The sequence below is a fragment of the Microcaecilia unicolor genome, chromosome 8 (genome assembly GCF_901765095.1).
Source record: "Microcaecilia unicolor chromosome 8, aMicUni1.1, whole genome shotgun sequence".
NCBI lineage: Eukaryota > Metazoa > Chordata > Amphibia > Gymnophiona > Siphonopidae > Microcaecilia > Microcaecilia unicolor.
In genome coordinates, this window is record NC_044038.1 from 166,839,919 (window position 1) to 166,863,727 (window position 23,809).

At 44.6% G+C, this 23,809-nt stretch overlaps 1 protein-coding gene across 3 annotated transcripts in view; it reads right to left on the minus strand.

Annotated features, from left to right (window-relative positions):
- Nucleotides 1–23,809, minus strand: part of MYOT (myotilin) — an 86,423-nt gene that overhangs the window by 14,232 nt on the left and 48,382 nt on the right. For all 3 annotated transcript variants that reach the window (XM_030212761.1, XM_030212763.1, XM_030212762.1), the window contains 6 exons: nt 17,889–18,458; nt 13,366–13,510; nt 8,765–8,866; nt 4,726–4,772; nt 1,507–1,636; nt 944–1,151 (listed from right to left, as the gene is read on the minus strand). In XM_030212761.1, coding sequence (XP_030068621.1) covers nt 944–1,151; nt 1,507–1,636; nt 4,726–4,772; nt 8,765–8,866; nt 13,366–13,510; nt 17,889–18,458 — 1,202 coding nt within the window. The remainder of the gene's footprint in view (nt 1–943; nt 1,152–1,506; nt 1,637–4,725; nt 4,773–8,764; nt 8,867–13,365; nt 13,511–17,888; nt 18,459–23,809) is intronic.

The window sequence follows — 23,809 nt, forward strand, 5'->3', positions numbered from 1 at the left end:
AACTAATCCCCTCTCTTGCCTGACTCCTGTGTACATTCATCTGAGTGAAACAACTCTAATGCCCAATAATATGGATGAGCACTTTTGAAATGATAGGAAAATCACAGTGATATTGGTTTCATTTTGTCTTGTCTTCCATTCAAAAATGGCCAAAAAATTCTCACAGACTTAGGGGTGTAGTTATCAATGTGGGGTACCATTAAGATGTGTTATTTTACCTCTAACTTATGCTATTTTAGCACAGGTCCCATTTTATGCAATGAGGCCTTGTTACTAAATATCTGGGGTTAACAGTAGAATAACACGTCTTAATGGTACCCAAGCTATACCTGCCTCCCTTAATTAAAGAAAAAAGAACTGTCTCTAGAACTGCTTTATGTCATAAAAGTGAGCCAAGTATAGGGCAATCAAGCCACTGTGACATCACTGATGAGGTTGGCTCTTAGGCATTGGTGGAATGAGGAATTATGACATCACAATATCAGCTCTGGTTACTGCTATATGTAATAAACATGAGCCAAGTATAGGACAATCAAGCCATTGTGACATCACTGATGAGGTTGGTTCTCAGGCATTGGTGGAATGAGGCATTATGACATCACAATATCAGCTCTGGTTACCAGAGACTGAAACTCTTCACACTAAGGGGGTAAGTTATCAATGTGGGCTACCATTAAGATGGGTTATTTTAGCACTAACTCATGCTTTTTAGCACAACTCCCATTTTATGCAATGAAACCTAGTTACTAATAACTGTGATTAATAGTAAAATAACACATCTTAATGGTCACCCACATTGATAACATCCTCCCCTTAATTTTGGTTCATTTTTGCATTCTAGTGTGTGCAAAACTGCAGAAACCAAACCAAACGAAAAAATCAAAAATTAGTAAATGAAATGGAAAATATCATTTTTCTATGTAGACCCCAAACTACAGCTTACCAAGCACATCCAGTTGCACCCTAAACTTGGCTTGTCCAGCACGATTAGAGGCGACACATTCATACTGTCCTGCATCATGGGCTCGAACTACTTCAAAAATAAAGGAATGGAAGCCCTTTTCAGATACTATCATTTTATGAAAGTTATCGGGACGGACCAGGCTTCCATTTAGGTACCAGGTAACATCTGGAGTTGGAAGTCCACTGACCTGTAGAAAACAAAACCAGACAAGCCCATGAGAAAAGAAAAATTCTATTAAGAGTTCCTTGTGTTATGGATATGTATTGTGGGCAGGTGTTAATTTTATTTTTGTTACATTTGTACCCTGCGCTTTCCCACTCATGGCAGGCTCAATGCGGCAGGCAATGGAGGGTTAAGTGACTTGCCCAGAGTCACAAGGAGCTGCCTGTGCTGGGAATTGAACTCAGTTCCTCAGGATCCAAAGTCCACCACCCTAACCACTAGGCCACTCCTCCACTAATGCCTCTCAAATTGATTAATCCAAATCTGATAGAGATAATATTACATAATATCCTCCCTATAATGCTAAACCTCAATATTACCTTCAAATCTAGCCTACAGAATCTTCCCTCTTCAATCGCTAAATCTTCAGGTACTTGCACAAAACGGGGTGGGAAAAACTTTTCTTGAATTGACCCGTGTTCTCGTTCTTCTCGGGAAGATGGTCTGCTCCTGTAAAATATATGCACAGAAAGGGGGGGGGGGGGGGGGGAGTCACATGTGAAGCTTTTGTATACAGAGGCTGGTACACCCAAACAAAGACCATGTTATTTAACGTCTGTGTAGGCTTTTGCCTGGTCTCTGATGCAGCCACATTGGGGTTAATTCTTTAAAGTGGGTGCTAACATTTATGTGCTCAATATGCATTTAAATTATTAGGATAATAGCATATACATGGGTATGTGTGCACATATTTGTGTATGCTAAAATTCCACCTAAGGGTTATCCTATAAATGCATGTATATCTTACATAATGTCTATTCTACAGGCAGGTGAACACATGGGTGGGGTTCTCACTTATGTGCATCACTTAGAGAATACTATAAGTTACACATGTATCTACAGCATTTAGCTGCAATCCCTTAAACCAGCTCTATGCTTGTGCCTAAATTCTAGATGCATATTTTTGCTGTTATGCTAGTATTCTGTTTCCTTTACAGAATAGAGGTCACATGGGCGCCCTCTAGGGGCCTAAATAAGAGGGGTCGTTTTACCAAGCTGTGGTAAAAAGGGCCCTGTGCAAGTGGCAGGGGCTGTTTTTGCTGCATGCTGAGGCCCTTTTTACCACTGTGGGTAAATAGCCATGGCCATGCGGTAAGATTGCTCTTACACGTGGCCACATGAGGGGAAGCACTTACCGCTACCCACTGAGGTGTCGGTAAGAGCTCCAGCGCTAATCTAGCGGTAACCGGGTAGCACGCAGCACTGCCCGATTACTACCGGGTAACCCCCTGTGGAAATATTTTTGAATATTTGAAATTTCACTTTAAGCTAAGTGCTTCTTTTCATTGCTGTGTGATGAAAGTGAAATTGTAAAGGCAGAAAGGGTTCCAGATTGTTAATTGATTCATGAACATTGATTTGGACATTGCAGTGGCATTGAAGTCAAGTTGGTGATATTGATGAATGATATTAAAGATGTTTCACATTAAAATTTAAAAATATTGGAGATTTTCGGCCAATGATTGGTCCAAGTCATAAGGTGCTGTGGTTTGTGAAAATGACACAAAGTGGATTAGATGAATTGTACCCTTCTTCCATGGCAATAACCTTTGACTACTGAGGCCTTTTTTCCTTTTAAAAACATTAAGGGGCCCTTTTACTAAGCCATAGTAGGCTCCATGTGCATGAGTGGGTGCCCAAATGAGACTACTGCCAGGCCAGTGCGCCCCTGGTGGTAAATTTCAGATTTGGCGTGCACCCATAACACCTGGATGAATTATTCATTTCCTCCCACACATGCCGCTTCCAGCAGTAATCGGCAGTTGGTGAGCACCGACTGGTCACCACGAGTGTAACGTGTGAGCCCTTACTGCTAGATCAATGGGTGGCGTTAAGGGCTCAGGCCGGTTTTGGACGCGCACTGGTTTCAGTTTTACCATATGCCCTTTTCTCGTCACATTAAAAAAAAACCTTTTTTTGCAGACATGGTAAAAACTGGCCTGGCGTACGCCTAATACATGTGCCTACACTGCCGCAGGCCACTTTTTACTGCAGTTTAGTAAAAGGGCCCCTAAAAAATTAAAAATGTAAAACAAATCAGGAAATTAAGGGCCCTATTTACTAAGTTGCACTGTAGGTGGGCTAGCGTTTTTAGCACTAAAAATTAGCATGCACTAATGCTAGAGACACCCATAGGAATATATGGGTGTCTCTAATGTTAGCACGTGCTAAACTTTAGTGCCCGCTAAAAACGCTAGCGCGCCTTTAGTAAACAGGGTCTTGTTTATATTAGCATTTTTAGCTTGCACTAACCACTAGCGTGTGATAATTGTGTAGGCACCCATAATATTCATATGGGCGTCTACACAACGTGTGCCAGTTTTGTGCACGTGCTAATTTTGTGCACGCACGCTAGCGTACCTTAGTAAACAGGGCCCTAATTTTTTTTTACAATATCACCTTATAATTCTTTGGGTTGGTGTATGGTTTTTCACATTCAATGATTTTTTTTTTAGCTTTCACATGTCAATCATTAAACAGGCCAATATTCAAAGCAATTTAACTGACCAGAAACAGCTCTGGTTAATGCCATTGAAAATAACCGGTTAGCACCGAACCGTAACCTGGTTATTTTAGGGGTGGTCCGGGAGTGAAGTCAGCACTTGGCCAGGTTAACTGCATAGCTGGGACCACATAAAAGTCAGTCCTATCTTTATATGGTAACCTATAGCTGGTTAAGTGTTGAATATCGCACTTAGAGGCCCTTTCAAAACATGGGCTTACTGTTCGCTATTCTGGAACTACTGCCGGGCTACCGCACGAGCCCCACAGTAGTTCCCACCCGCTGCGTGCGCCATTTCCAGTGCTATGTTCTATTTTTGTAGCTCCGATGCTTACCCAGAGGTAATCGGAAAGCGCCGTACACTGCCCGGTTACCACCAGGTTAGCGTGGGAGCCCTTACTGCCACCTCACTGGGTGGCGGTAAGTGCTCTCTCCCAAAATGGCCACACAGCAAGTGGTTCACTTACCGCACGACCATTTCTTTTTGACGAAAACAGCCTTTTTACCCGCTGGGATAAAAGAGGCCTCAGCGTGCTTAAACATGCTAACACAGCTCCCCTTTTACCGCAGCTTAGTAAAAGGACTCCATAACCAGCTATGTGTTAGCTGGCACTGCATAACTGGATATCAATGTCAAAGCCCAAACAGGGCCTGGCATTGAATATTCGGGAATAACGACACCGGCAGTCAGGAAAATGCTGTGCACTGCTGGCTAAATATCAACCTTATTGTTTAAAAAAAAAAATCTTTAAAGAATAACTTAAAGAGGTCAGAACAGATACTTCAATTTGAAAGTGTTTCCAAAGATTCTAAATGGTCTTCAGTCCCTGCTCTTTTTATAGATTTATTAAGCGTGTCATGTGTGCTTATGTGGAATGGAATGGAGTAAAATTACCGCAGCCCTCAAGGCTCTGGTCACAGTGGTCATATAATACTCTGCAACTGGCACAGCAAGCACTGAGAGACTGGAAACTGCTGTACACATCCAGGCAGAGTAGCCTCGTGAATTGAATTTGCTTGAATTAAAAAGAATTACCTGATCAGTGTCGTAGGAACTTGCAGTCTTGAATTCTCAGAGTTTTTCTGTATGGAAATAAGCAATAAGTGTGCACAGTTTTAGATACATCAATACATCTGTTCATGACATAGATGAGTACCAAGTAAATGGAAAATGCAAGCAGTAAAAATCCAGCATGTTGTAATGAGACTACAAGAATTCAACCATAACATTAGCAGTGTTTTCTTGGAATTTGATCACTGTACATGAAGGTCTCTATTCTGCAGCTGATTCAGCAAATCTTAACAAATACATGTGAACAAAACAAAAATGGCAAATAAGAAATGTATTGATAGGTGACATCACTCCCCAGCAGACTCCCCCCACCCTCTACCCCTGATCCTCATCCCCAACTTTTGACTGGCCGTTGCTTTCCCTTTTTTTGATGCATTGAATCAGGGCATAATCTCTAGTATTAAGACTGAGACGTATGTTGAAGCGTTTGCTCTCTTGGTAAATGCTGAGATATGTTTTAGCAATGACAGAGCATTTTGGGGTTGATATATTTTAACACTTTTGTTTTTCTGTGTCCCAGGTTAGAATTTCAAGATTTTGAGCAATCCATGGAAACCCCTTGCCAGACAGTTTTTCTGCTAAATGCCCTCAGTACTTTTCCACTCTCATCTCTCCCTACATTCCTCCCCGGGAACTCTGTTCACTGGGTAAATCTCTCTTATCTGCACCCTTCTCCTCCACCGCTAATTCCAGACTCTGTTCCTTTTATCTTGCTGCACCATATGCCTGGAATAGACTTCCTGAGCCGGTACGTCAAGCTCCATCTCTGGCCGTCTTCAAATCTAAGCTAAAAGCCCACCTTTTTGATGCTGCTTTTAACTCCTGACCCTTATTCACTTGTTCAGAACCCTTATTTTATCATCCTTTCTTTAATATTCCCTTATCTCATGTTTGTCCTGTTTGTCTGTCCTAATTAGATTGTAAGCTCTGTCAAGCAGGGACTGTCTCTTCATGTTCAAGCGTACAGCGCTGCATACGTCTAGTAGCGCTATAGAAATGATAAGTAGTAGTAGTAAGTAGTAGTAGTAAATGCCAGCTTCAGGGACTAACGTACAAGAAGCTCCATTTTACCTACCCCTCTGCTTGCTAAGACGCACTAGCAGCTGCCGTGCGCTAATGCCGACGCAGCCCATTTACTTTGAATAGGTTGTGTCTGCATTGCCGCGCAGCAACTGCTAGCATAGCTTAGTAAACAGGGGAGATAGAATGTAGAAATAGGAATTGAGAGTTCCAGGTTGGGACATGTCAGTTTCTGCTAGTATTTATTAGAAAAGGATCTGACATCATAGATTCTTTAAAAAATATGTGCAGGAATGAATGTGTACATACGTGTGGAGGGAGCGTTGATTTTACAAGTGCCAGCATCAATGGAGCCAACATGACAACATACAAGTCTATGTGCCGGCATATATGGGCATGCCTGTCATTTTAGAAACCTGCAAGATTGTCTCCCCAAACTGGAGCATGGCCCGGCTATATTTTTGCACTAAATTTGCGGTAGGGTGAAGACTCTATCCTGAACCTTTGAGCATTGGTCCTCTGATGTCATTTGCCAGGATCACTTTCAGGGAGGACACTAGGGAATTAAGGGAACATGTTGCAAAATGAGTACCTTCAAATAACCTAAAAGTTTGCAAGAACAGCTGTAAATCTTACATTTCAGTGTTTGAAAACTGCTGAATATCTCAAGAGATTTGACACTTTACTCATCCAATTTTTGAAATACGTTCAAGTTTTCCTTCTACATGTGAGCACTGATGAGGTATATGATTATAATTGTTCCACTGAAAACTCACAAACACAGAACTATTTCAGGATGGTATTTTTGATGCCTCTACAAAATGTTTTTCAGTATAGATATTGTTGATATATAATTTATATCTTTTTGCACGTTCGAGTGGATGCTGGTGTAAATAAATAACATTTAGTAGAATCTGTTTTATGTCTTGATAAGTTTTATAACAGATGACACAGGGACCACTATTTTGTCCCATAACAGGTTATCTCAAAACAATTATGCTTCTAAGAATGCTTTGGAAAGGCCCAGAAATCCATTTCTGTGCAAAATATTTTTACAGGAAGAGAATGGGTACAGAATGCCCTTCTAACAAAGCAAGAATAGAAGTTAGGTCACTTGTGTACCAACAGTCCTACACCTAACCTAATCACACATACTGCCATCTGAAGCTGAAAATGTTTCCACTGTTACATCAGTGAAACATCGAAGCAGCCAGATAATCCGCACACATGTTATCAGCACTATAAATGGACTGAGGATTGTATTCTAATGCTAAGGAACCTTAAAATAAATTTAAAACTCATTGCATCAAATATGCTGATCAGCAAGCAATGTCAGTTAGAATCTTCTGTTGCAGGCTAGAGGGTCAACTGCTTTCTGGAGAGCTGGCAAAGAGCAGTAGTATCAAGTCAAAACAATAGATCATCTCAGCCTCAGAAAGCCATCAGGGCTGGGTGAGTGGACAATTTTCAAGTAGACATTTACCTAGATAAATGGCTTTGGAAATTTTATAAGTTGCTTGAGTTTACAGAGTAGATTTATTCCAAATCTCTTCAGCACAATACAGTAGAGAAATTGGGATTTAGATCAATAAAACAGTCTCTGGTACATGGACACTATTGCTGTCAATGTGTGCTTGTTACAATTTATTACTTATTTGTAGCATTTGTATCAGGGACGTAGCCACGGGTGGGCCTGGGTGGGCCGGGGCCCACCCACTTTGGCCTCAGGCCCACCCAGCAACGGTGTACGCTGCAGGCCTTCTTTCCCTCAGGCCCTCCCTCCCCTTCGGGCAGCGCCACAGTCTACCTGTACAGGAAAGCTGCATGGCACCAGGTCGTCCTGCCGCTACGCTGCTGCCCTCCACTCCGTTGTCATTATCTTTCTGGCACAGAGTTGTTACTCGTTCTTCTGCTGCTTATCTGCAGTGGATCCTTCAAGAAGGCGAGGCCAGCGCAGAGGAAGCAGTCGCAGCAGCATACAGCCCTGGCAGCGCGCGGATCCGCTGCAGATAAGCAGCAGAAGAACGAGTAACACCTCTGTGCCAGAAAGATGATGACAACGGAGCGGAGGGCAGCAGTGTAGCGGCAGGATGACCCGGTGCCGTGCAGCTTTCCTGTACAGGTAGACCGGCACTGCCCAAAGCGGAGGGAGGGCCTGAGGGAAAGAAGGCCTGCAGCCAGCATGTCAGTGAGTGGTGGCTGGGGAAGGAGGGAAAAAAACCTGCAGCATGCTGGCGGGTGGTAGGTTTGTTTTGTGTGTGTGTGTGTTGGTGGGGGGGGGGGGGGTCAGGGAGAGACAGGAGTACTGTTGGGATGAGGGAGTGAGACAGGTAGGGGGAGGGACGGAGAGATGCTGCAAGGGAAAAGAGAGGGAGAATGGTTGGATATGGGTGGGATGGGGAGAGGGAGGGAAAGGGCATGAGAGAAAAAACGTGGTGTACATGAAAGTGGAAGGGAGGGAGAGATGAGAGGGGAAATGTTGAACATGGCATTGAGGTGAGGGAAAGGAAGGATGGAGAGATGGTGGGGGGGGGGGGGGGGGGAGAGAGATGTTAAACCAGGGGCTCAAGGCAGGGAGAGGGAGAAAAGTTGGAGATGAAGAAGGTGGAGAAGAGGAGGGGAAAGGAGAGATGCACAAGCGGGGGAGGGAGAAAGAAAGAAAGAAAGAAAGAGGGAAGATGGATCCAGGGAGAGAAGATAGACAATGGATGGTAGGGAAGAGAAAGGGAAAATGCTGGACAATGGGGGAGGGGAGAGAGATGGGACAGGAAGATGCTGGTGGTGGGAGGTTAAAGGTATAGGGAAATAGGCTATGAGGGTGAGGAGGGTAGAAAGAGGGAACAGATGCTTGGCTGGGGGGGGGGGGGGAGAGAGAAAATTTTGTGCCCACCCACATTGTGCTCAGGCCCACCCAAAATTGGCTGTCTGGCTACGCCACTGATTTGTATCCCACATTTTCCCACAGATTTGCAGGCTCAATTACCTGAGAATCCTGCATGTTTTCTTCATTTTGAACACCAAAAACAGACGCAGCATTTTCTGGTCCCAGCAGCCTGCGAGCCATTCTTTCTTCATATGTTAATCGCTTGAGGAAAATCAAATAAAAATAAATATTCAGAATGTGCTTTTCCACAGGTCTGATTAACCTTTCATCCCTTGCAACATAAATTTACAGTTGCATGCAGGGCTCCCTGTTATCTACCATGGTGATGTGCAGATGCACAGAAAAGCACTGCATTTAATCACAGCAGGACATTATTCAGAATTATTTAAACAAAACGTTACCATTGGTGCACAATACAAGTAGGATAGTGTTATCTTTCTGTGAGCTCTTAGTCTATGCTGACTTCATACATTTCAAATTCTTGCTGACCTCCTTCCAGTGTGCTCTTTTACATGCCAAACAGGACTATTACATCCAGTTGACAAATTCTCTTGGCTCAAACCCTCGATGTCTCTTTGCCACACTGAACTCTCTCCTCAAAGTGCCTTCACCTCCAACCCCCCCCCCCCCCCCTTCACTTTCCCCTCAGACTCTGGCTGAGTTGTTTCATGATATGGTTCACAAGATTAAACTTGAATTCTCAACCAGGTCACCTCCACCTCTCCTTCCCTAAGTCCATTCTCTCAACCTTCCAAACCCTGCCTCCTTTTCTTCCTTTTCTGAAATCACTGAAGAGAAAACTACACATCTTATTCCTTCCTCGAAACTAACTACCTGATCCTCTGATCCTAGTCCCACCCATCTACTTAACACTATCTCTCCTACTGTCATCTCTTTTATCTGTCATATCCTCGATCTTTCACTGTCCACTGCGACTGTTCCCGATGCCTTCAAACATGCCGTAGTCACACCACTCCTTAAAAAACCTTCACTGGACCCTACCTGTCCTTCCAACTATCGCCCCATCTCCCTCCTCCCTTTTCTATCCAAGATACTTGAACATGCTGTTCACCGCCGTTGCCTTGACTTTCTTTCATCTCAAGCAATTCTTGATCCACTTCAATCTAGCTTTCGCCCCCTTCATTCAACTGAAACAGCGCTTGCTAAAGTCTCCAACGATCTGTTCCTGGCCAGATCCAAAGGTCTCTATTCTATGCTCATCCTTCTCGATCTATCTGCTGCTGTTGATCACAGCCTACTCCTTGATATGCTGTCCTCACTTGGATTTCAGGGCTCTGTCCTTTCCTGGTTTTCTTCTTATCTCTCCCAGTGTACCTTTAGTGTATCCTCCTCTACTTCTATCCCACTGTCAGTTGGTGTACCTCAGGGATCTGTCCTGGGACCTCTTCTTTTCTCCACCTATACTTCTTCCCTTGGTACTCTGATCTCATCCCATAGTTTTCAGTATCATCTTTACGCTGACTCCCCCCAGATCTACCTCTCCACACCAGAAATATCAGCCGAAATCCAGGCCAAAGTATCAGCCTGCCTGTCTGACATTGCTGCCTGGTTGTCTCGGCGCCATCTGAAACTAAACATGACCAAGACTGAGCTTCTTATCTTTCCCCCTAAACCAACCTCTCCTCCTCCCCCATTGTCTATTTCTGTGGATAACACTCTCATCCTTCCTGTCTCATCAGCTCGTAACCTTGGGGTCATCTTCGACTCCTCCCTCTCCTTCTCTGCACATATTCAGCAGACTGCTAAAACCTGTCATTTCTTTCTCTATAATATCACCAAAATTCGCCCTTTCCTTTCTGAGCACACTACCAGAACCCTCATCCACACTCTTATCACCTCTCGCTTAGACTATTGCAACTTGCTTCTCACAGGTCTCCCACTGAGCCATCTCTCTCCTCTTCAATCTGTTCAAAATTCTGCTGCACGACTAATATTCCGCCAATGTCGTTATGCTCATATTAGCCCTCTCCTCAAGTCACTTCACTGGCTTCCTATCCGTTTCCGCATACAGTTCAAACTCCTCTTATTGACCTATAAGTGCATTCACTCTGCAGCTCCTCAGTACCTTTCCACTCTCATCTCTCCCTACATTCCTCCCCGGGAACTCCGTTCAATGGGTAAATCTCTCTTATCTGCACCCTTCTCCTCCACCGCTAACTCCAGACTCCGTTCCTTTTATCTTGCTGCACCATAAGCCTGGAATAGACTTCCTGAGCTGGTACATCAAGCTCCATCTTTGGCCGTCTTCAAATTTAAGCTAAAAGTCCAACTTTTTGATGCTGCTTTTAACTCCTAACCCTTATTCACGTGTTCAGAACCCTTATTTGATCATCCTCACTTTAATATTCCCATATCTCTTGTTTGTCCTGTTTGTCTGTCCTAATTAGATTGTAAGCTCTGTCAAGCAGGGACTGTCTCTTCATGTTCAAGCGTACAGTGCTGCGTACGTCTAGTAGCGCTTTAGAAATGATAAGTAGTAGTAGTATGTTATGCAACTCTCTTTCCTTCTCACCTACCCCTGTCGTCATCTCAACTGCAGCTTACTTTACAACCCTATGACGTTTGTACAATAGTTTAAGGGCTTAAAAGCTTTCCAAACAAATGCAATTCGATAAAGTGATGCCTAGAGTTAGGTGCCATGGTTAGGCATCTATATGCACTAGGTGCTGTTCTATAAGATAGCACCTAAGTTCCATAGAGGGTCTTTTATGTAGGTGCGCTGGCGTTTGTAGCGTGCATTAAAAATAGGCACGTGCTAAACACTAAAGATGCCAATGTATTCCTATGGGTGTCTTTAGCATTTAGTGCACGCATATTTTTAATGCGCGCAAAAAACGCCAGTGCACTTATGTAAAAGACCCCCATAGTGCCTAACCACAAGGGGGTGTCCATGTGGGCGGAGCAAAGGGTAGAAGCAAATATCACACTATCTTATAGAAGTGTTCGTGTTCAGAGCAAAGGGTAGGCCAGGTTAGGCACATAGGGGGGGAATTCTACGTATGACACCTAAAAAATCTGTGCGTAAAACAGTGCTGACTAAGCGTATTCTATAAGCGGCGCCAAGATTTAGGTGCGGTATATAGAATACACTTAGTTGATATCCTAGTGCCTAAAACTTATATGTTACATTTTTGCTTTGCCCTTCGCTATCACCTATAATGTTCTATTACATATTGTGTTGACATTGTAAGTAGTATACCATGCCATACTTTGTATTGTTATTTGAATATTTTTACTGCTGTAATTGTCTATTGCTCATGTTTGATCTATTCTTACTGTACACCGCCTTGAGTGAATTCCTTCAAAAAGGCGGTAAATAAATCCTTATAATAGATAAGTAAATAAATTCCGGTGCGTTGATTTAGGTGCACTGGGCCATAGTCTATAATTCTGAACGTAAATTTTAGAACGTCCATGAAACGCCCACTTTCCCGCCCATAACCAAGCCCCTTTTTGCCTGCACGTGTTAGAAAGGCGTATTGCGACTTGTGTGCATAAATTGTAATTGTTGCCAATTAGTGCTCATTATTGGTTGTTAACTGCTGTTATCAACACTGTAAAGCCAATTAAGTTATGCGCATTGTTATAGAATACGCTTGGATTTTGGCATGGATCTCTAGGTGCGCTATATAGAAACCGGGGGATAGAGTTTGATATTCAGCCGGTGGTGATCAGCGTTTTGCTGTCCACCGCCGGCGTTAAACCCAGAAATTCAATGCCAGGCCATGTCTGAGCACCAGCATTGAATTTCTGGAGTCAGCTAACACATAGCTGGTTAAGTGCGATATTCAGCACCTAACCAGCGATGGGTTACGCATAAAGATAGGACTGACTTTTATGTGGTTAACCTGACTGGTTAACTGCTGAATATCTGCACTTAACTTGGTAAGTGCTGACTCCACCCCTATAACGTTCCCAAAATAGCTAGTTTTCAGTTCCGCACTAATCAGTTTTTTTCAGTGGCACTAACCAGTTACTAACCACTGAAAATTAGTGGTTAGCCCCAAACAGGTGATTTAACCGGCTAGGAGCCGTTTCTGCCTGGTTAAATCATTTTGATGGTAGTTTATAGGATGCTATAAAGTACACATGTTCTCTAGCGTACCAAAGGCAGGGGGTGGGGGCGGTCTGCCCCTGGGTGCAAGCACCAAGGGAGCGTGCTGAGCAATCACTTAGCTGTCAGCTCTACCAGTCTCCAGCCCCCTCCGACATCAACTTCCTGTTCCGGGGCAGGGGACCAGCAGAGCCAACAGCCATGTGACTGCTCAGCGCACCCCCTTGCTCAGAGAAGGGAGGGTGGGGGGACGCACCTGGAGGAAGGGGTGCTCCACCCCAGGTGGCAACCAAGGAAGGTACACCACTGCGCATGTTACTTGGTGCACCTAGGCATGCCAACTTATGCCTGCCATTGATAAGCATGCCATTGCTGACTTTTCAGATGGGGGCACCAGTGCCAACCTTCTGCTAGTATTCTGTAATGGAATCTTGGCGCCAAGATGCCATGACAGAATTGGCGCTAAGCGCCTGGCATTAGGGTGTCTAGAGCAAGGCACCAATGAATAGAATTGCCCTTCAAAATTTGTACTTGTCTCTTCTACTATTGTTTTGCTGACCAAAAGAGAGACTGGGGGGGTCAGATCCTACACTTTTCCACTCGAGTGCCTTAAAAACATTCTCACCTGATTGCCGTTATGCAGAATGTTATCTTTCAGTCGCAGTTTTCGTTCCAGGTCTTGGATTAGAGCATCTTTCGTTCCTTGTATCTCTTCATCTGAAGTCTGCTGGGCTAGTGTAGGCATTTTCTTAGTCACTGACTTTGGATAACTACAGTAAAAACAAAATTGTATATTTTTCTACTGCTATAATCCCCTACCCCCTGCTGTTATTTTATTTTAAACTGAAGTGAATTAAATAGTAATAGTAGTGTCTATTGACTAAGAATCTGTGTATTAGAATAAAAATGTATGTTTAAAGAAAATACAAGTGACAAGAAATAAAAGAAAAATAATATCAGCTGTTTGTAGGCACAGCTGATCACTGGGCTTCCAGGAACAAGGAGCAGAAAGACACAGAGGCTAAACACCTTGAGTTCCTGCTGCTAGGAATAAAAGCGTGTGGAGGGGCATAATCGAACAGGGTGCCCAAGTTGTCATGAGGGCGTCCTCGCAGGACGGCCCTGTAAAGAGGTGGGGCAACCCGAATTATCGAAACAAGATGGATGTCCATCTTTTGTTTCGCTAATATGGACGGGGATGCCCAAATCATGAAATTTAGGTTGACCTTAGACAGGGCCAGTCTTAGCAAGTGCGGGGCCCTATGCAGACCAATCTGATGGGGCCCCATCCTAGCCCCACCCCCACCCTAGCTCCAGGGCCGGCCACCCCTCCCTCTGAGCTCCAGGGTGGCCACCCCTCCCTCCGAGCTCCCGGACCATCCCCAGGGCTCCCCAGCTCCAGGGCTGGGCTCCCCAGCTCCCTCCCTCCCAGCTCCAAGGCCGGCTGGCCGGTATCTCTCTCTCTCTCCCTCACACCCACTCCAAGGCCCCCCTCCCTCCCTCTCTGATCCAAGGCCTGTCTCTCTCTCTCTCTCTCCCTCCCACCCACCAGCTCCAAGGCCCCCCACCCAGCTCCAAGGCAGTGGCGTTCCTAGGGGCGCTGACACCCGGGGCGGATCGCCGATGCGCCCCGCCCCCCCGGGTGCAACACGCCCTCCGGAACAGCGTGACCCCCCCGGCGAAATAACCCCCTGGGTGCAGCGCGACCCCCGGCGAAAGAACCCCCCCCGGGTGCATGCCGCTGGGGGGGGGGGGGGGGGGTGCCGCGCGCCTGTCGGCTCTTCGTTTCCATACTCCCTCTGCCCCAGAACAGGAAGTAATCTGTTCTGGGGCAGAGGGAGCATGAAAACGAAGAGCCGACAGGCGCGCGGCACCCCCCCTAGCGGCATGCACCCGGGGCGGACCGCCCCCACCACCCCCCCTTGGTATGCCACTGCTCCAAGGCCCCCCTCCCTCCCACCCACCAGATCCAAGGCCCCCCACCCAGCTCCAAGGCCCCCCTCCCTCTAAATTTTAAGTTATCTCGTCGTCGACGTCGGAGCGGCTGGCAGGTAGTAGCAGCAGCCGTGAAAAGCGTGCGAGCTGCTGGGCGGTGCTTCGGGAGCCTTCCTTTCCCTCGCTCAACTCTGGTCCTGCCCTCAAAACGAGGGACCAGAACTGAACGAGGGAAGGGAAAGGAAGGCTCCCGAAGCACCGCCCAGCAGCTGGCACACTTTTCACGGCTGCTGCTACTACCTGCCAGCTGCTCTGACGTCGACAATGAGGTAACTTAAAATTCAGAGGGCGGGGGAATTGGAGCTTGGGCAGTCGAGGTGGGGCAACTTCAGGCACGCTGCGTGGGGCCCCCTTGAGCGCGAGGCCCTATTCGGTCGCCTCAGTCGCCTCGCCCTAAGACCGGCCCTGATCTTAGAGATGGTCGTCCTTAGGTCATTTTTGAAATGGTCGTCCCTGGTTTTTGGCGATAATGGAAACCGAGGACACCCATCTCAAAAAATGACCAAATCCAAGCTATTTGGTTGTGGGAGGAGCCACCATTCGTAGTGCACTGGTCCCCCTCACATGCCAGGACACCAACCGGCACCCTAGGTGGCACTGCAGTGGACTTCACAAATTGCTCCCAGCTGCATAGCTCCCTTACCTTCGGTGCTGAGCCCTCCAAACCCCCCCTCCCAAAACCCACTCCCCACAACTGTACACCACTACCATAGCCCTAAGGGGTGAAGGGGGGCACCTACATGTGGGCACAGTGGGTTTGGGGGGGGGGGGGTTGAGGGCTCAACACTTACCACCATAAGTGTAACAAGTAGGGGGGGGATGGGCCTGGGTCCGCCTGCCTGAAGTGCACTGCACCCACTAAAAACTGCTCCAGGGACCTGCATACTGCTGTGATGGAGCTGGGTATGACATTTGAGGCTGGAAAAAAATGTTAAATTTTTTAGGGTGGGAGGGGGTTAGTGACCACTGGGGGAGTAAGGGAAGGTCATCCCCAATTCCCTCCAGTGGTCATCTGGTCAGTTCGGGCACCTTTTCGCGGCCTGGTCATGAAAAAAAAATGGACCAAGTAAAGTCGGCCAAATGCTCGTCAGGGACGCCCTTCTTTTTTCCATTATTGGCAGAGGACACCCATCTCTAAATCACGCCCCAGTCCCGCCTTCGGTATGGTGCCGACATGCCCCCATGAATTTTGGTCGTCCCCGCGACGGAAAGCAGTTGAGGACACCCAAAATCGGCTTTCGATTATGCCGATTTGGGCGACAGGATGCCCATCTCCCGATTTGTGTTGGAAGATCGACGTCCTTCTCTTTCAAAAATTCACCTGATAGTTTTCCAATCTGCAAGTTAGAGGAAGCGCAATAGGCAATGAGAATATCTAAGGTTAGAATGCCTTTCTTCTACTAAAAGAGAAAGATGGCTGAATTAGAATACTCTTTCAGCTGTTAATAACAAGCCTATGCCAAGATTTCAGCCCTGGTTACTATTCATTCACCCATTACAGGAGGCGCTGAACGCTCATGAAATGTCCCAGTAACAAAACCTTTAATGATGGCATTATTGCTCACAGATTTCTAACTAACTGTAAGGTACAAAGGGTGGGGCAGTAGGGGCAGTCTACCCCGGGTGCAGACAAGGGCATGCGCCAAGTAGGTGCGTAGCTGTTGGTTCTGCCAGTCGCCTGCCGCAGGACAGGAAGCTGGCATCAGAGGGGGCAGGGGACCAGCAGAGCTGACAGCCACATGCCTGCTCAGCACACCCCCTTGCTCGGGGGGGGGGGGGGGGGGATGCTCCGCCTCAGGTGGGGTAGGTACACCATAGCTAACTAGTGTCATGTCTATTCTTATTTCCATTTCTAGCCTTATGCTCAATTTCTGCTGTGCACTTTTGGGGATAAATTCTACAATTGGGCATCTCCATTTAGGTGCCCCAGGCCATTCTGTAGCGGCTTATCTAATCAGTAATCCAATCTGGGCACTCTCAGTTAATGCTGGGTACAGAATTGCGGTGGACCTGGAAGTTATCTGAGCCCTGCTGACAGCGCCAATGCCCAAATAACCACCTAGGTGAGTAGGACCACAGAAATAGTTGTCCTAACTTCACTATCCCATCCTATCAGTGTTCTATCACTGATATTAAATGGAGAGTTATAAATACTGGAAAAAAGAGAGCAGATCAGTGGTAGAGGTGCTTAAATTTTAATAGTAGAGCTGCCAACAAGTACTTTACACTTCATGTAAAGTGTTCCGAAGATGTAAAGCAAGCAAGTGAAGTTATAGGACCTGTTTTTTTTATTGTTTTGGATGTTATATATGAGAGAACATGCTGATTTTGGCTTTTCTTCACAGAGTCGCTTTCCCTGATGCAGCTAGTAACTGAATCATGGCGCTATGTCGGACTGACTTGCTGTGAAGGAGTATAAGCTTACTAGCTTATGGGCAATATAAAATAAGTAAAATCTTCTGAATTGAATTGAACTGTGTTGGGACTATTTTAAACGAAGACTTGGAATTTACAACTATTTTTGGAGAAGTTTTTTACGGAAAATAAAAAGATTAAAAATATTATAAAAATCATAAATTAAAAATGGATTAAAATGGCTTTGGACCGATGAGGAATCTTGTTACTATTTGACTACAACATTATGGTAAAATCAATCCACCTTCCGATGGTTCTGTGTATGTAGAGAGCTGTGGTTCATACACCAGATCATCTGTCAACACTTTGCCCATGATTGCCGTTGCAATCCGAAATGCTTTTAAAGAAATGAACTGTAAATTATCATATTATCAAATGCGAATTATTCAAATTCAGATTATTGTTTGCAAAAGCCTACCCTACTGTGATGTCATTAACAGTAAGCTGGTACCCCAGTTTGTTTTCCAATAATAGTAGTTTTACAGTGCAAACATTAAAAATCGCTGGGTGGTCACGCTAAAAAGTCTGTAACTTCACTGTGTTTAAAGAAATCTCATTCCACTCAACATATAAATGTAGATCGTAACAACAAATAAAGCTGTAAAATTTCATGTTGAAATTACAAGTGGTTGCTGAAAAAACAGCAAAAAATTGTAGGGGGGGTTACCTTTTTTTTTTGCCTCATCCTGTATATGACGTGGACCCAGTAAAAGTGAAATAAGGATATTTAATACTCACTTTGATTGTACATTAATAGTAGGAGCTTGGTAATGGCTGTTGTATTCAGGATGTGATGGTAATACGGAGGTCAGATAGGCTGCAGGTGACTGACTTTGAGGAAGGGAGACCTGCCCTCGTGAGATGCTTGTAGAAGAACAGGGAGGGGCAGATTCATTAGTGGAATTAAATGGAGGCGATCTCGGGGAACTCATCGATGAGGAAGATGAAGGATACTTCTGCATGCTAGAGCTCTGGGGATGGATTACAATGGAGGTCTGCTTCAGCGGGCTGCTCGTACACTTAGCTGCTTCTGTTCCATTGGGCTGCAATGTTGCTGAACACGTAGGTTGTGACTGGATAAAATGTTTTGGACGCTCGTAATTAAACATGCTTGGCTGATACATGGAAGAAACTGAAGGCAGGCTGGTAATGTTCATGTTAGGTGATTCTAGAGAGTCCTTGACTTTGGTAGTATGTGAAAGTGGCCCTTGAGAGGTCAGAGTCTGGTAAATGTTTGTAGAGTATTTTTGCTTTTTCTCTGAGTTGGATGCTTGGAATTCAAAATCTCTGTCTTGAAGATGTGGATTCCTGCAAAGAAAACAGAAACTGGGTTGAAACAGTTGAAGTAATGTTACGACATCAACATTTGAAAATTCAGAAAACTGGTGACTTTGGCGTACATGTTGGGTATATTTCCACTACTACAATTATTAAATGTCCACAGTACTCTAAGACACCAAAGTGACAGTCCCTGGTCCACAGAGCTTACCATTTACTCAAGAAACTTACAGTGTAGAATATACAACAAACCACAACATATTTAATCTTGAAAAGCAAAAGGGGATCTTTTACTAAATTGCATTAAATATTTGTAAGAAGGGATATTAACATTTACATTTAATGCTTATATGCCGCATATACCAAATGTAGATCACAATCAGAAAAGATGTAGGACATAATCCTAGAATTACAACAATATAAAGCAGTAACATCCAGATAAAATAAATCAAAGCTAAATCCACCAGATGATACCAGCTTCTGAAATAGCCAAGTTTTTAAAGCTTTCTGAAACATCACATAATTAAATGTATGGCTTATCCTTTTCAGTAATTTATTCCACCACTTGGCAGCTTGGTAAGTAAAAGACAATTCTAATTCAGTTTTATAAACAGCCCTATGGGGTGAAGGAAAGGTCTAGACATCCAGAAATGGCAAGTTCAGATCCCACTGCTGCTCGTGATCTTGGGCAAATCACTTACCATTGCCTCAGGTACAAACTTAGATTGTGAGGCTTCCAGGGACAGAGAAATACCCAGTGTACCTGAATGGAACTCACCCTCAAGCTGCTACTGAAAAAGTTATGAGCAAACTCCAAATAAATAAACGTATAGCAGAGCTACACCATGAAGAATAATAATAAATAAAAAATTAGGCAACATAAAAGCAGAATGTGCTTCAATTGGCAGCCAGTGAAGATTTAGAAGCACAGATTTGGCACTCTCAAACCTATACACTTTATAGACCAGGCGGGTCATTATATTTTGTGATATTTGAACTCACCAACCTGAATATTTATAACTATTGAAGAGTACTGTATTTCTCCAGCAGCATTATAAAAATGCTAAGTAGTACTATTAGGAGGCCAAGAGAAAAAGTGGAGGAGTAATCAAGTGATCACAGCACTCAGTTAACGGCCAGGGAAGCCCAGTTCAAATCCTGCTACTGATCCTTGTGATTTTGGGTAAGTCACTTTAACTCTCCATTGCCTCAGGTACAAAATTAGGGGTTCTTTTACTAAAGGGTTGGTGCACCGCAATGGGCTTGCCATGCATCAATCCGGAACTACCACTGGGTGACTGCAAGAGCCCGGCAGTAGTTCCCACCCCCAGCGTGTGGCATTTCCAACGCTACAGTAATTTTTTAGATTTTTGTAGCATGGAACTTAACCAGCGGTAATTAGAAAGCACTGCGCGATGCCCGGTTACTGTCAGGTTAGGGTGGTAAGTGGTGTTGTGGTAAGTGGTTCACTTACCGCACAGCCATTTCTTTCCCCCCAAAATGGACAGCCTTTTATCCACTACGCCTCAAGTCAAAAACATACGCTGATGCTAGCGCAGGCCCCCTTTTACCACAGCTTAGTAAAAGGACCCCAGAGTGTGCTAATGCACATTATACCCCTAATTCTGAAAGTTGTCAAAAATTGCATGCACAGATTTGGCAGTGTGGCCAAATTGCGTGTGCAACTTAATTGTTTAACATGCCATTTGGCGCTAATTGGCCAAGAATGAGCAATTATCAGCCCTAATGGGCATTAATTAGAATTTACTCATGCAACTTCCTACATGTATTCTGTAAAGTGATGCGTGCAAATTTATTTATTTATTTATTATTACATTTGTATCCTGCGCTTTCCCACTCAAAGCAGGTTCAACGCAGCTTACATAGTAAAAGGAATACAGAATATTGTCAGAGAGGGTAAAAGTTAATTATACCAGAATAATAGACGAGATGAATAGGTAGAAAAAGGCAATGGAGAGGGAAGTAAGGTGGGAGATGAAGTCTGGGTCAATGTTGTTATCATGGGGGTATGTGTTAGGTAGATGGTTCATAAGATTAATCTGGATCGTTTGGATAGGCTTGCTTGAATAAATGGGTTTTTAGTGCTTTCCGGAAGGGTAGGTAGTCACAGATTGATCGGATAGATCTGGGGAGAGCATTCCAGAGTTCTAATACGCAGATCGTAAAAGAAGGAGTGGCCATGGGAGGGGCATGGGCATTCCTAGAAACTATGTGTACGGTTGTAGAAAATGCCCGATCCACACCTAAGTTAGGTGTCAGCATTTGCACTAGGTTTTAGCTGGAGTAAATCTGGTCACACCAAAATTTAGTCATGGTCCAGGCGCTATGCATATTCTATAAACCATACCTAAAATTAGACACGTTTTATAGAATAGTGCTAAGCACGTTTTTTTCTACACTGATTTTTCTGACACCATATGTAGAATCTAGTCCTATGTGTATTAAGTGCCATGTGATCCATAGGTATAAAATACGTCATACAGCAATTAGCACGCTCTAATGTCCGTTAGTACATGCTAAGTTTTAGTAAAAGGATTGTAAACCCTCCAGGGACAGGGAAATTCCTCCTGTGCCTGAATAAAAAGGTGTGAGCAAAATAAGGAAAGAAAACCACATCTGGTTACTGTATGGTTTTCATATAGGGATCTTTTTACTAAAGGGCATTAAGTCCTTAATGCAGTTAGTGTGCTATCCCGTGAGGGTGTATTGTGGGCGGAGAATAGGCATGGAAGCGTTAACCAGCTAATGCATTATACTCTGGCTAATGAAGAGTTAAATTGGGAGCATTTAGTCTCCTAACTAGAAAGGTGGTAAGTGATCCCCAGGTTAATGCTGTGCAGGTACCACATGCTAATTACAATATGCGCATGCAACATGCAATAAATATATTTTAAAAATCCCCCAAACTGCTGGGTTAAATCTGGGCTTAGCGCATGGTAAAATTCCATGTTACCATGCATTAAGGCCAGATTCGAGCACATTTTAGTAAAAAAGTTCCTTAGTTTCTGAGAACACGATCAGTTTATTGAACAGCTTCCTACTTAGCTTATCACATGGATCTAGGAGGATATGGGAAAGAGATGTTTTAAAATACAGTTTCTGCACTTACAAGGGACTCCTAATATTTTTTCTTAGAAGCATGAAAATACATTAGGAAAAAGGTATGGAATATGTTGAATTTATCCAGTATTAATTTAAAAGAAAAATAAAAAAATATACCAAGTTGGTGGGGGGGGGGGGGGGGGGGAGGGGGAAGGGAGCAGCGAGAATGTTCACCTTCCACTGCAGCTGCACTGAAGAAAAGGAAGATAGTTTGAAAAGGCTGTGGATTGGTGATCTGTCATGATCTAAATTTATCTGATACGGAGGCATCATGCAACAGGCACCACATGCTAAACTTTTTTCCATAGACACAAAATTGGATTAACTGTATTAGAACATCTGGCCTGTAGGTTGTTAGACAAGGCTCTGTTCTAAAAATAAAGGTGCCCTTTCACTATAGTACATTTTTGCACTTATCACGTTAGGCACGCAAACTAGCACATGGTAATTTCAAGGGTGGTGCAGTAACCATTTGGGAAACGTGTCTAGCATTCCCCCAGCAGTTACACACAGACACAATCCCTAACCCACTTACCCCCGGATTCTGTATAGGTCACCTAAATTTGGGTGTGGATCCCAGATCTGCGCACAAACTAATTAGATAATGAGCTGTTAATCAATACTTGGTGTTAATTGACTAGGATTTGTGCATGGATCTGCCTATGTGCTATTCCATAACATGGGTGCCTAAGCTGTGCAACTCAAAAGGAGGTGTGGCCATAGGAAGGGCATGGGCAGGTCAAGGACATCCCCACAATTTAGGCAACTATATAATAAAATAGGGTCATTTGCGCACCCAACTGCCATCGGTTGGGCTTGAGGATTTATACCAGGTTTCAGCAGGCGTAAGTCCTCTTACCCAAAGTTGGGAATCTGCTCTAAGCGCTATTCTTTACAGGACGCTCTGCACGGAATGCTCTTTATACAGCACAGTGCACATTTTTCCAGCGCCTAACTCTGAGTGCCATTTACTGAATCCGGTCCCTAATGCCAAGCGCAATTGGCATGTACACATCTAATGCCACCTCTTGAGGTGGCGTTAAGCGCACCCATGCTAACTGCACGTTTGACAGCATGGTAATTGATGTGTGCTAACCACACCTAATCTCTACCCATGACCTACTGAGTCATCGCCCCATCCCGCACTAAGCGGTTAGGATAGGATTTTTACCCCAATGGCTGTTATTAACATGGCCATGCACTAATGATTAGCACACACTCAAACCTTCACTAATTGCTCAAAGCGCTTTAGTAAAAGGGCTTCAAAGTGTCAATTTGACCTCAGTGGGACATTGAGAATGCTTTAGGCATGTCAGAATAACCCAATAGTCCATCCATGATAACAAGTATGACTTCCACTAACCATTAAATCATAAAACAGACTTCCCACGGATGTTTAACCATATAACATAAAAAGACATTTATCATAAGTAAATGAGCTTCCTATAAAACACACAATCTTTTCTTGTATTGAATTAGAAAGTGAAATTATGGAAACCACCTCAGAATTTCCCAATAATGCCGATTTCCCTGTGCATACTTGAAACACGTAAGCAATCCTGCCTTTGGATGACTTCCAAAACATTGCATTTTTTAAACCATTTGAGTGTGCCTTATTTTAACCAGTCTCAGATTCATTGCAAGTGTTGCTGAACTTCAAGGACTCAGGGGCGTAGCCAGATGACCCTTCCCACCCCCACCCCTGTATATACATACAAGGGTTTTTTAACCTTTTCCTCTGCTACTGAGACTCTCCCTCTTTCTTCCTATCCATTCCTTCTGCGAATATCATCTTTCTCCCCCTCTGCACACAGCCTGGAATCTGCTACCCCCCCCAACCTGGCATCAGCCTGTGTCTCTCTATAATCCCCCTCCCCCCCCCCCGTGTATTTCCGAGCTGTTGCTGCCAGCAATTCCTGTAGGCAACCTGTGCTGCGTCCCCCACCAGTGAATAAACAGGAAGTGAGGTCACTGAAGGGGAATGTGGTACAGGGCAGCCTGCAAGGCTGGTGAAGGCTGTCTACAGGAATCACTGCCATGATGGCTTCGCGGTAGATCTGGGGGGGGGGGGGGCTGGGGGTTTCAGGGAGAGACAGGCAGATACCATGCTGCCAGTGAAGAAGAGAGAGAGAGAGAGAGAGAGAAGAATGAGATGTTTTGGGAGTCACTACACTGGGTGGGCCTGAGGCAAGAGTGGGTGGGCCCATCCATAGCTATGCCACTGCGGAGTTATTTCAACTGCTTTATTTTCCACACCA